The following is a 13,728-nucleotide window of genomic DNA, read 5'->3' as shown; positions in this document are numbered from 1 at the left end:
CTCCAGGACACTTACACCACCCGATGTCACAGGAAGGCCATAAAGATCATCAAGGACATCAACCACCCGAGCCACTGCCTGTTCACCCCGCTTATCATCCAGAAGGCGAGGTCAGTACAGGTGCATCAAAGCTGGGACCGAGAGACTGAAAACAGCTTCTATCTCAAGGCCATCAGACTGTTAAACAGCCACCACTAACATTGAGTGGCTGCTGCCAACACACTGACAATGACACTGACTCAACTCCAGCCACTTTAATAATGGGAATTGATGGGAAATGATATAAACATATAAACAATGCTACCTTATATAATGTTACTTACCCTACATTATTCATCTCATATGCATACGTTGATACTGTACTCTATATCATCGACTGCATCCTTATGTAATACATGTATCACTAGCCACTTTAACTATGCCACTTTGTTTACATACTCATCTCATATGTATATACTGTACTTGATATCAGCTACTGTATCTTGCCTATGCTGCTCTGTACCATCACTCATTCATATATCCTTATGTACATATTCTTTATCCCCTTACACTGTGTATAAGACAGTAGTTTTGGAATTGTTAGTTAGATTACTTGTTCGTTATTACTGCATTGTCGGAACTAGAAGCACAAGCATTTCGCTACACTCGCATTAACATCTGCTAACCATGTGTATGTGACAAATAAAATTTGATTTGATTTGATTTACAGGAACATGGTTGTCTACCCCTGCTCTAGGGTCCTGTGCTACTACAGGAACAGGGTTGTCTACTCCTGCTCTAGGGTCCTGTGGTACTACAGGAACAGGGTTGTCTACCCCTGCTCTAGGGTCCTGTGGTACTACAGGAACAGAGTTGCCTACTCCTGCTCTAGGGTCCTGTGGTACTACAGGAAGAGGGTTGTCTACCCCTGCTCTAGGGTCCTGTGGTACTACAGGAACAGGGTTGTCTACTCCTGCTCTAGGGTCCTGTGGTACTACAGGAACAGGGTTGTCTACTCCTGCTCTAGGGTCCTGTGGTACTACAGGAAGAGGGTTGTCTACCCCTGCTCTAGGGTCCTGTGGTACTACAGGAAGAGGGTTGTCTACCCCTGCTCTAGGGTCCTGTGGTACTACAGGAACAGGGTTGTCCACTCCTGCTCTAGGGTCATGTGGTACTACAGGAAGAGGGTTGTCTACCCCTGCTCTAGGGTCCTGTGGTACTACAGGAACAGGGTTGTCTACTCCTGCTCTAGTGTCCTGTGGTACTACAGGAACTGGGTTGTCTACTCCTGCTCTAGGGTCCTGTGGTACTACAGGAACAGAGTTGCCTACTCCTGCTCTAGGGTCCTGTGGTACTACAGGAACAGAGTTGCCTACTCCTGCTCTAGGGTCCTGTGGTACTACAGGAACTGGGTTGTCTACTCCTCCTCTAGGGTCCTGTGGTACTACAGGAACAGAGTTGCCTACTCCTGCTCTAGGGTCCTGTGGTACTACAGGAACAGAGTTGCCTACTCCTGCTCTAGGGTCCTGTGGTACTACAGGAACAGGGTTGCCTACTCCATCAGACTGTTAAACAGCCACCACTAACATTGAGTGGCTACTGCCAACACACTGTCAATGACACTGACTCTACTCCAGCCACTTTAATCATGGGAATTGATGGGAAATGATGTAAATATATCACTAGCCACTTTAAACAATGCTACCTTATATAATGTTACTTACCCTACATTGTTCATCTCATATGCATACGTTGATACTGTACTCTATATCATCGACTGCATCCTTATGTAATACATGTATCACTAGCCACTTTAACTATGCCACTTGGTTTACATACTTATCTCATATGTATATACTGTACTCGATATCATCTACTGTATCTTGCCTATGCTGCTCTGTACCATCACTCATTCATATATCTTTATGTACATATTCTTTATCCCCTTACACTGTGTATAAGACAGTAGTTTTTTTGGAATTGTTAGTTAGATTACTTGTTCGTTATTACTGCATTGTCGGAACTAGAAGCACAAGCATTTCGCTACACTCGCATTAACATCTGCTAACCATGTGTATGTGACAAATAAAATTTGATTTGATTTGATTTGATGTTGCATGTCAGCGCGCCCTCCAACATCATCATCTCAAAAACAGAGAACTCTGCATCCATAGCTTCTCCTGACTCTGCTTTTTACTTTAACTGTCTCCTCTTGCTCTCATCACACAGGAACACACATCTATGAAAGCTGCAAACGCACCACCTAGGACATCTGCCTTTTCTTTACTTGATACAGCTGTGACGTTTCATTTTTTAAAACATTTTCCAAACCGCACCAATTTCAGTCCCTTTACCAATAGTGGAGCAAAATTCCTGCAGGCCATGTCTCCCTTCTCTCTGTCTTAATCATTCTTCTGGCCATGTCTCCCTTCTCTCTGTCTTAATCATTCTTCTGGCCATGTCTCCTTTCTCTGTCTTAATCATTATTCTGGCCGTGTCCCCTTCTCTCTGTCTTAATCATTCTTCTGGCCATGTCTCCCTTCTCTCTGTCTTAATCATTATTCTGGCCGTGTCCCCATTCTCTCTGTCTTAATCATTATTCTGGCCATGTCTCCCTTCTCTCTGTCTTAATCATTCTTCTGGCCATGTCTCCCTTCTCTCTGTCTTAATCATTATTCTGGCCATGTCTCCTTCTCTCTGTCTTAATCATTCTTCTGGCCATGTCCCCTTCTCTCTGTCTTAATCATTCTTCTGGCCATGTCTCCTTCTCTCTGTCTTAATCATTCTTCTGGCCATGTCCCCTTCTCTCTGTCTTAATCATTCTTCTGGCCATGTCTCCCTTCTCTCTGTCTTAATCATTCTTCTGGCCATGTCTCCTTCTCTGTCTTAATCATTCTTCTGGCCATGTCTCCTTCTCTCTGTCTTAATCATTCTTCTGGCCATGTCCCCCTTCTCTCTGTCTTAATCATTATTCTGGCCATGTCCCCCTTCTCTCTGTCTTAATCATTATTCTGGCCATGTCTCCCTTCTCTCTGTCTTAATCATTATTCTGGCCATGTCCCCTTTCTCTCTGTCTTAATCATTCTTCTGGCCATGTCTCCCTTCTCTCTGTCTTAATCATTCTTCTGGCCATGTCTCCCTTCTCTCTGTCTTAATCATTCTTCTGGCCATGTCTCCCTTCTCTCTGTCTTAATCATTCTTCTGGCCATGTCTCCCTTCTCTCTGTCTTAATCATTCTTCTGGCCATGTCTCCCTTCTCTCTGTCTTAATCATTATTCTGGCCATGTCTCCCTTCTCTCTGTCTTAATCATTATTCTGGCCATGTCCCCCTTCTCTCTGTCTTAATCATTATTCTGGCCATGTCCCCCTTCTCTCTGTCTTAATCATTCTTCTGGCCGTGTCTCCCTTCTCTCTGTCTTAATCATTCTTCTGGCCATGTCTCCTTCTCTCTGTCTTAATCATTCTTCTGGCCATGTCCCCCTTCTCTCTGTCTTAATCATTATTCTGGCCATGTCTCCTTCTCTCTGTCTTAATCATTCTTCTGGCCATGTCCCCTTCTCTCTGTCTTAATCATTATTCTGGCCATGTCTCCTTCTCTCTGTCTTAATCATTCTTCTGGCCATGTCTCCCTTCTCTCTGTCTTAATCATTATTCTGGCCGTGTCCCCTTCTCTCTGTCTTAATCATTCTTCTGGCCATGTCTCCCTTCTCTCTGTCTTAATCATTATTCTGGCCGTGTCCCCTTCTCTCTGTCTTAATCATTATTCTGGCCATGTCCCCTTCTCTCTGTCTTAATCATTATTCTGGCCATGTCCCCCTTCTCTCTGTCTTAATCATTCTTCTGGCCATGTCTCCTTCTCTCTGTCTTAATCATTATTCTGGCCATAACTCCCTTCTCTCTGTCTTAATCATTCTTCTGGCCATGTCTCCTTCTCTCTGTCTTAATCATTATTCTGGCCATAACTCCCTTCTCTCTGTCTTAATCATTCTTCTGGCCATGTCCCCTTCTCTCTGTCTTAATCATTCTTCTGGCCATGTCTCCTTCTCTCTGTCTTAATCATTATTCTGGCCATAACTCCCTTCTCTCTGTCTTAATCATTCTTCTGGCCATAACTCCCTTCTCTCTGTCTTAATCATTCTTCTGGCCATAACTCCTTCTCTCTGTCTTAATCATTCTTCTGGCCATAACTCCCTTCTCTCTGTCTTAATCATTCTTCTGGCCATAACTCCCTTCTCTCTGTCTTAATCATTATTCTGGCCATAACTCCATTCTCTCTGTCTTAATCATTATTCTGGCCATAACTCCATTCTCTCTGTCTTAATCATTCTTCTGGCCATGTCCCCCTTCTCTCTGTCTTAATCATTATTCTGGCCATGTCTCCCTTCTCTCTGTCTTAATCATTCTTCTGGCCATGTCCCCTTCTCTCTGTCTTAATCATTATTCTGGCCATGTCTCCCTTCTCTCTGTCTTAATCATTCTTCTGGCCATGTCTCCCTTCTCTCTGTCTTAATCATTATTCTGGCCGTGTCCCCCTTCTCTCTGTCTTAATCATTCTTCTGGCCATGTCTCCTTCTCTCTGTCTTAATCATTATTCTGGCCGTGTCCCCCTTCTCTCTGTCTTAATCATTATTCTGGCCATGTCCCCTTCTCTCTGTCTTAATCATTATTCTGGCCATGTCCCCCTTCTCTCTGTCTTAATCATTCTTCTGGCCATGTCTCCCTTCTCTCTGTCTTAATCATTATTCTGGCCATAACTCCCTTCTCTCTGTCTTAATCATTCTTCTGGCCATGTCTCCCTTCTCTCTGTCTTAATCATTATTCTGGCCATAACTCCCTTCTCTCTGTCTTAATCATTCTTCTGGCCATGTCCCCTTCTCTCTGTCTTAATCATTCTTCTGGCCATGTCTCCTTCTCTCTGTCTTAATCATTATTCTGGCCATAACTCCTTCTCTCTGTCTTAATCATTCTTCTGGCCATAACTCCCTTCTCTCTGTCTTAATCATTCTTCTGGCCATAACTCCCTTCTCTCTGTCTTAATCATTCTTCTGGCCATAACTCCCTTCTCTCTGTCTTAATCATTATTCTGGCCATAACTCCCTTCTCTCTGTCTTAATCATTCTTCTGGCCATGTCTCCCTTCTCTCTGTCTTAATCATTCTTCTGGCCATAACTCCCTTCTCTCTGTCTTAATCATTATTCTGGCCATAACTCCCTTCTCTCTGTCTTAATCATTATTCAGGCCATGTCTCCCTTCTCTCTGTCTTAATCATTATTCTGGCCATGTCTCCCTTCTCTCTGTCTTAATCATTCTTCTGGCCATGTCTCCCTTCTCTCTGTCTTAATCATTCTTCTGGCCATGTCTCCTTCTCTCTGTCTTAATCATTATTCTGGCCATAACTCCATTCTCTCTGTCTTAATCATTATTCTGGCCATAACTCCATTCTCTCTGTCTTCTCTCTGTCTTATATTATTATATTATTATTATACATTATATTACCTTCCTACCCCTACACGTCTAACATGAGAGGTTTGCAGGGGTTATATAAATGAACTATTACAATGTTATTTCTACATATATCTATTCCCACACATTCCATTTCATGAATATCCAATACTCTCTACGTAATCTCCTCTTTTTGAGGGGTGCTAATATAAAACATGGCCTTTAAATTTTTAACATGTTCTGTCATACTGAACGCATACTGGCATTGATCAACCAATGGTGTGTTAGATACCACCCACATAGGTTTGATTGACACCCCCTCATTATCATAGTAGCATTGGTCAACCAATGGTGTGTTAGATACCACCCACATAGGTTTGATTGACACCCCTCATTATCATACTGGCATTGATCAACCAATGGTGTGTTAGATACCACCCACATAGGTTTGATTGACACCCCTCATTATCATACTAGCATTGATCAACCAATGGTGTGTTAGATACCACCCACATAGGTTTGATTGACACCCCCTCATTATCATACTGGCATTGATCAACCAATGGTGTGTTAGATACCACCCACATAGGTTTGATTGACACCCCCTCATTATCATACTGGAGGAAGATATACAGAAACAAATAAATGAAGAAATAATATAATTTAATAAAAATAAAGGGATAAATTATTTATATATTTATGTGTGCATTTATTTATTTATTCATGTATTTTCTATTTATGTGTGCATTTATTTATTCATTTAATTGTAATTAGGGAAGTTTTGGTCCGCCATACCCTATTTCCTGAGTCTTTGGCTGGAGGAGCTTTCAAAGGACACTGACTGCTCTCACCTTTGGCACACTGACATCCTTAACCCATCATGCATTTCACCCATACCAGAAGTCTAGAGGTGGAGCTCGGTCTTTATACCATGAGTGTTATGGCAGCAGCATTAAGACTCCCGGTTTTCTGATTTTGCCTACAAAATAAAGGTCTGTGGTAAAACACTATGTGTATGATACGAAATAAATCATGTTTGCAGCTTTGCATAGTGCCTGTTAAAATAACATTACAAAATGAAAACTACATCAGGGAAAAATCTAATCTAAAGAGAATGACTACTTTATATAATATAAGGTGGATCACAAATTTGATGTGATTATATCCTACCCAATGTATCATAGATGGTGGTATTTCTTGGGTGACTGTGGTCTAAATAGGGTTAGGGTTAGGGTTAGACTGTGGTCTAAATAGCCAGCAGCCCCTTCTACTTCATCTATTCCATGGGTCCCATTGGTTCCAACCTCTACCTCTTCTAAGAGTATCTGAAATACACCCCCCCCCCAAAAAAAAACAGCATATCATGAACTAACACTCACACTTGACTTTTCTTACCCTTACTAGCACTGACTTTGCTGATAGCTACTTTAGTGAGGAAAATGTACTTACTATGACTGTGATATGTTGTTGTCCCACCTAGCTACCTTAAGATGAATGCACAAACTGTAAGTTGCTCTGCATAAGACCGTCTGCTAAATGACTACATCATTTAAAAAAAATGTATAAATGACATATTGGCTTATAGAGAGAGAAACTGTTCTATGTGGTGATGCGAACGTATTGACATACTCCGTAGGGTCTGTAGACATATATGGTGTCATCTCATAGTGCTCTGAGTAATAGTGCTGCTGACCTTTTACTGGGGTCAAACAGCTTAATTAAAATAGGGTGCTTGGATATTATACTGTACAAATATAGCACTGTACAGGAAAAATGATTATTTTTGACGATATAAATGTATTGTAGGTAATACTCAGTAGGGTCTGTAGAATGGATACTGTATGGTGTGATTCGCATTGTGGCCAATGGAATGGGAGGAGTAAATGGCCTGCAACACTCCGTATTACTCAGAGCCCTATGAATGGGAGGAGTAAATGGCCTGCAACACTCCGTATTACTCAGAGCCCTATGAATGGGAGGAGTAAATGGCCTGCAACACTCCGTATTACTCAGAGCCCTATGAATGGGAGGAGTAAATGGCCTGCAACACTCCGTATTACTCAGAGCCCTATGAATGGGAGGAGTAAATGGCCTGCAACACTCCGTATTACTCAGAGCCCTATGAATGGGAGGAGTAAATGGCCCGCAACACTCCGTATTACTCAGAGCCCTATGAATGGGAGGAGTAAATGGCCTGCAACACTCCGTATTACTCAGAGCCCTATGAATGGGAGGAGTAAATGGCCTGCAACACTCCGTATTACTCAGAGCCCTATGAATGGGAGGAGTAAATGGCCTGCAACACTCCGTATTACTCAGAGCCCTATGAATGGGAGGAGTAAATGGCCTGCAACACTCTGTATTACTCAGAGCCCTATGAATGGGATTTTAACACCCACATTTAATGAAAATGCCACTTAAATATGAACAAATATGAATCATTGTTAATGTGAAGACAATTATTGTTCATATATCATGAATAAATACAGGTTATTGATATGTTTCTACTATTACGTGGGGGACTTTTATTTGAAACGTTTCCGAAATTCCGTGACCTGGAAGTACTTTTTCCAGTGTTGTTGACGAGAAACTGATCATGATAACGCATAGTTTCTAAACCCTGAGGCGCAAAATAGCAAGGCTTCCGGGAACGCTGGAGCAAAGGGCCAAACAGACCAGGCCGGGTTAGAGAAATCAATGAGATTAGTGAAACATTCTTAATTAGTTGTTCATTTTCTGAAAATCTAAAAGGCACAACCTAGATTCGAGTTAATGTCTTAAGTAGTTTAACATGTTATTACTCCAACCTCATGAAAGTGACAAACTGACACGTTATCATTTTCGTCAAAAAAACTACTTTATATCAAAGGAGTGCCTCTGATTTGCGGCGTGCACATGCGCACTTAGGCGCCAGGCGACCCTTAGACCAGATTCGTTGATTCTGCTCGCCAACGTCGCCATTACATCGCCTACACGCGTGATCGGGGATTTCTATTGGAGAAACCGTTTCGGACTATCTTCATACTGTACTGTCTTTGATTATATATCCGGGGTGGAGATGGGATGAGGGGAAATGAAGGAACAGACGTCGTTTCAAAGCATCAATGAGTAGATGGAAGAAACACACACAACAACCATTTGTTTACATCGATTCAGAAAGCTTAAATTCGTTCGACGTAATGAACTACAGCTCCCACAAACCATTGCAGAATTAGCCTTTTTCCGGGTTCTTCGAACTTGCTAGTTATCAGCTGAAAGCATAAGGTGAGGATGGGACTTAACTTTGATCACAAGTCATTTACTACGTGGAGAAAAACAGTGTAGACTTAGTATAAAACTGTCATATGAAACCAGATCCGTGTATTAAACTGCTTTTGGGTGGTTTTTAAAAAGCTTTCACCTGGCAAAAAGTAGGCATTTTTTACTTGGACGGGAAGCTAGCTAGCAGAGACAACATGTGGAAAGCTGTGTTCTGTTGACAAACCAAACCATCCAAATCCATGAGTCTATGCCAATGATGTATGATCTATGCATGCAATACTTCTATTCAATACTGCAAATGATTCCCGCTAGCTATTTAGCTTCCATTCTGCAGTGTTGAGAGTAGCTAATCTATACTATCTGGTAGTTATGGTTATAAGATCGACACGGTGGTAGGTTTCTCATACTGTTCTCTGACCTGTGTGTGTGCGCCAGGTGGATGTGTGTTCCGTTGGTGAGCAGCGATGCCCCTGGAGGTGAAATGGCCGTTCCCACAGTGCCCGCAGCTGGCCTGGAAGGTGACCAGCACCCTGGTCATGGGCGTGGTGGGCTCATACAGCTACTTCTGGACCAGTGAGTCACTACACACACTAGGGCTGCACCAGCACCCTGGACAAAATATCAAAATAGTTTTTTTGTTTTGGCTAGATATTGCAATTATGAATTGCGATTTTTAAAGACTTGGGTTAAACTTGGTCAAATCAAGTGTCAGGATAGAGAACATCTTCTACAATGCGATCATATGAATGAATAAATCAAATCAAATTGTATTTGTCACATGAGCCGAATACAACAGGACCATACAGTGAAATGCTAACTGAATACAAAACCAAATGAAACAAATCATTTCCAACATTGTTATAGGCTACATATAATAGATAAGATTATTACACCTACATGTTACATTTGGTATTTTTTCATGATCATCAAAATATAGTGTGCTATAAGTGCAGCAGTTATTCATTAACTAATACCATTATGACTTCCTATTTGACCATTTATGAGTTCTTAAATAATAACTAATCATCATCTATTCAGGTAGCCATTGGCTGCAGATTGAATAGGAAGCGTATGATTGTGTAATTATGTATAAATAGGCTCAATCATTATTATAATGGAAATTATAAGTCAAAGTGCCTTAACATGTAACACTACTGACTATGTCCAACACGTTGGAATCTGGTTCAGTCATTCAACGTGACATGTTTCAACTTCTATCTTCATTGAAATTGGAGTGGGTCTAGGGTGTCAGGTAGGGTGGAGGTGATGTGGTCCTTGACTAGTCTCTCAAAGCACTTCATGATGACGGAAGTGAGTGCTACGGGCGGTAGTCGTTTAGCTCAGTTACCTTAGCTTTCTTGGGAACAGGAACAATGGTGGCCCTCTTGAAGCATGTGGGAACAGCAGACTGGTATAGGGATTGTTTTGGTAGGGCGTTACACTGACCCATCGGCGGTCAGTGCCTGTTTAACGTACATGGCTGGTTGTGGCTGAGGGGCTCTTGGGCACTTTCTATTTTTATTTTTACCATGCAATCGTTGTAATGTAGTGGATGTTCATTCTTCAAACGATTAAGTACATTTGTTGTCTCCACTACTCTGAGGCACATTTTGCACTCGGTTGACATGGGTTTTCCTGTAGCTGAAATACTGGCATACCACTGAAGATCCTTCTTTGGCACCAAATCAACGTTCTCGTTAGCGCTAGCAGCACACATGTTTCTGACACTCACGAGGGAAAGCCACAGAGTTCCTAAAACTCATACTGTTCTGTATTTGGTAAAGCCCTTTTTCTCCTCACCAGCAACGAACTGAGGTGTAAAGCCCCATCTCTCCTCACCAGCAACGAACTGAGGTGTAAAGCCCCATCTCTCCTCACCAGCATCTAACTGTGGTGTAAAGCCCCATCTATCCTCACCAGCATCTAACTGAGGTGTAAAGCCCCATCTCTCCTCACCAGCATCTAACTGTGGTGTAAAGCCCCATCTCTCCTCACCAGCATCTAACTGAGGTGTAAAGCCCCATCTCTCCTCACTAGCATCTGAGGTGTAAAGCCCCATCTCTCCTCACCAGCATCTAACTGTGGTGTAAAGCCCCATCTCTCCTCACCAGCATCTAACTGAGGTGTAAAGCCCCATCTCTCCTCACTAGCATCTGAGGTGTAAAGCCCCATCTCTCCTCACCAGCATCTAACTGTGGTGTAAAGCCCCATCTCTCCTCACCAGCATCTAACTGAGGTGTAAAGCCCCATCTCTCCTCACCAGCATCTAACTGTGGTGTAAAGCCCCATCTCTCCTCACCAGCATCTAACTGAGGTGTAAAGCCCCATCTCTCCTCACTAGCATCTGAGGTGTAAAGCCCCATCTCTCCTCACTAGCATCTGAGGTGTAGCCCCATCTCTCCTCACCAGCATCTAACTGTGGTGTAAAGCCCCATCTCTCCTCACCAGCATCTAACTGAGGTGTAAAGCCCCATCTCTCCTCACTAGCATCTGAGGTGTAAAGCCCCATCTCTCCTCACTAGCATCTGAGGTGTAAAGCCCCATCTCTCCTCACCAGCAAATCAAATCAAATTTTATTTGTCACATACACATGGTTAGCAGATGTTAATGCGAGCGTAGCGAAATGCTTGTGCTTCTAGTTCCGACAATGCAGTAATAACGAGCAAGTAATCTAACTAACAATTCCAAAAAAACTACTGTCTTATACACAGTGTAAGGGGATAAAGAATATGTACATAAGGATATATGAATGAGTGATGGTACAGAGCAGCATAGGCAAGATACAGTAGATGATATCGAGTACAGTATATACATATGAGATAAGTATGTAAACCGAGTGGCATAGTTAAAGTGGCTAGTGATACATGTATTACATAAGGATGCAGTCGATGATATAGAGTACAGTATCAACGTATGCATATGAGATGAACAATGTAGGGTAAGTAACATTATGTAAGGTAGCATTGTTTAAAGTGGCTAGTGATATATTTACATCATTTCCCATCAATTCCCATGATTAAAGTGGCTGGAGTAGAGTCAGTGTCATTGACAGTGTGTTGGCAGTAGCCACTCAATGTTAGTGGTGGCTGTTTAACAGTCTGATGGCCTTGAGATAGAAGCTGTTTTTCAGTCTCTCGGTCCCAGCTTTGATGCACCTGTACTGACCTCGCCTTCTGGATGACAGCGGGGTGAACAGGCAGTGGCTCGGGTGGTTGATGTCCTTGATGATCTTTATGGCCTTCCTGTAGCATCGGGTGGTGTAGGTGTCCTGGAGGGCAGGTAGTTTGCCCCCGGTGATGCGTTGTGCAGACCTCACTACCCTCTGGAGAGCCTTACGGTTGAGGGCGGTGCAGTTGCCATACCAGGCGGTGATACAGCCCGCCAGGATGCTCTCGATTGTGCATCTGTAGAAGTTTGTGAGTGCTTTTGGTGACAAGCCGAATTTCTTCAGCCTCCTGAGGTTGAAGAGGCGCTGCTGCGCCTTCCTCACGATGCTGTCTGTGTGAGTGGACCAATTCAGTTTGTCTGTGATGTGTATGCCGAGGAACTTAAAACTTGCTACCCTCTCCACTACTGTTCCATCGATGTGGATGGGGGTGTTCCCTCTGCTGTTTCCTGAAGTCCACAATCATCTCCTTAGTTTTGTTGACGTTGAGTGTGAGGTTATTTTCCTGACACCACACTCCGAGGGCCCTCACCTCCTCCCTGTAGGCCGTCTCGTCGTTGTTGGTAATCAAGCCTACCACTGTTGTGTCGTCCGCAAACTTGATGATTGAGTTGGAGGCGTGCATGGCCACGCAGTCGTGAGTGAACAGGGAGTACAGGAGAGGGCTCAGAACGCACCCTTGTGGGGCCCCAGTGTTGAGGATCAGCGGGGAGGAGATGTTGTTGCCTACCCTCACCACCTGGGGCGGCCCGTCAGGAAGTCCAGTACCCAGTTGCACAGGGCGGGGTCGAGACCCAGGGTCTCGAGCTTGATGACGAGCTTGGAGGGTACTATGGTGTTGAATGCCGAGCTGTAGTCGATGAACAGCATTCTCACATAGGTATTCCTCTTGTCCAGATGGGTTAGGGCAGTGTGCAGTGTGGTTGAGATTGCATCGTCTGTGGACCTATTTGGGCGGTAAGCAAATTGGAGTGGGTCAAGGGTGTCAGGTAGGGTGGAGGTGATATGGTCCTTGACTAGTCTCTCAAAGCACTTCATGATGACGGATGTGAGTGCTACGGGCGGTAGTCGTTTAGCTCAGTTACCTTAGCTTTCTTGGGAACAGGAACAATGGTGGCCCTCTTGAAGCATGTGGGAACAGCAGACTGGTATAGGGATTGATTGAATATGTCTGTAAACACACCGGCCAGCTGGTCTGCGCATGCTCTGAGGGCGCGGCTGGGGATGCCGTCTGGGCCTGCAGCCTTGCGAGGGTTAACACGTTTAAATGTCTTACTCACTTCGGCTGCAGTGAAGGAGAGACCGCATGTTTCCGTTGCAGGCCGTGTCAGTGGCACTGTATTGTCCTCAAAGCGGGCAAAAAGTTATTTAGTCTGCCTGGGAGCAAGACATCCTGGTCCGTGACTGGGCTGGGTTTCTTCCTGTAGTCCGTGATTGACTGTAGACCCTGCCACATGCCTCTTGTGTCTGAGCCGTTGAATTGAGATTCTACTTTGTCTCTGTACTGGCGCTTAGCTTGTTTGATAGCCTTGCGGAGGGAATAGCTGCACTGTTTGTATTCAGTCATGTTACCAGACACCTTGCCCTGATTAAAAGCAGTGGTTCGTGCCTTCAGTTTCACACGAATGCTGCCATCAATCCACGGTTTCTGGTTAGGGAATGTTTTAATCGTTGCTATGGGAACGACATCTTCAACGCACGTTCTAATGAACTCGCACACCGTATCAGCGTATTCGTCAATGTTGTTGTCTGACGCAATACGAAACATCTCCCAGTCCACGTGATGGAAGCAGTCTTGGAGTGTGGAGTCAGCTTGGTCGGACCAGCTTTGATTTGATTTGATTTGATTTTGATTTGATCTCACTGAGGTGTAAAGCCCT

The 13,728-nt window shown here is 43.7% G+C and overlaps 1 protein-coding gene across 4 annotated transcripts in view; it reads left to right on the top strand.

Annotated features, from left to right (window-relative positions):
• The first annotated feature begins 8,050 nt into the window (after positions 1-8,050).
• tafazzin (tafazzin, phospholipid-lysophospholipid transacylase) overlaps positions 8,051-13,728 on the top strand; it is a 34,198-nt gene continuing 28,520 nt past the window's right edge. The window contains exons 1-2 of one of the 4 annotated variants that reach the window (XM_042299882.1): positions 8,051-8,685; positions 9,118-9,255. In XM_042299882.1, the coding sequence (XP_042155816.1) occupies positions 9,147-9,255 (109 nt within the window). In that variant the 5' untranslated portion in view covers positions 8,051-8,685; positions 9,118-9,146. Of the gene's footprint in view, positions 8,686-8,716; positions 8,832-9,117; positions 9,256-13,728 lie in introns of those variants that run through there. The other 3 variants (XM_042299881.1, XM_042299879.1, XM_042299880.1) reach the window with 3 other exon arrangements.

Source organism: Oncorhynchus tshawytscha, linkage group LG16 (assembly GCF_018296145.1).
Source record: "Oncorhynchus tshawytscha isolate Ot180627B linkage group LG16, Otsh_v2.0, whole genome shotgun sequence".
NCBI classification, from domain to species: Eukaryota; Metazoa; Chordata; class Actinopteri; order Salmoniformes; family Salmonidae; genus Oncorhynchus; species Oncorhynchus tshawytscha.
This window is presented reverse-complemented; position numbering and strand designations above follow the sequence as displayed.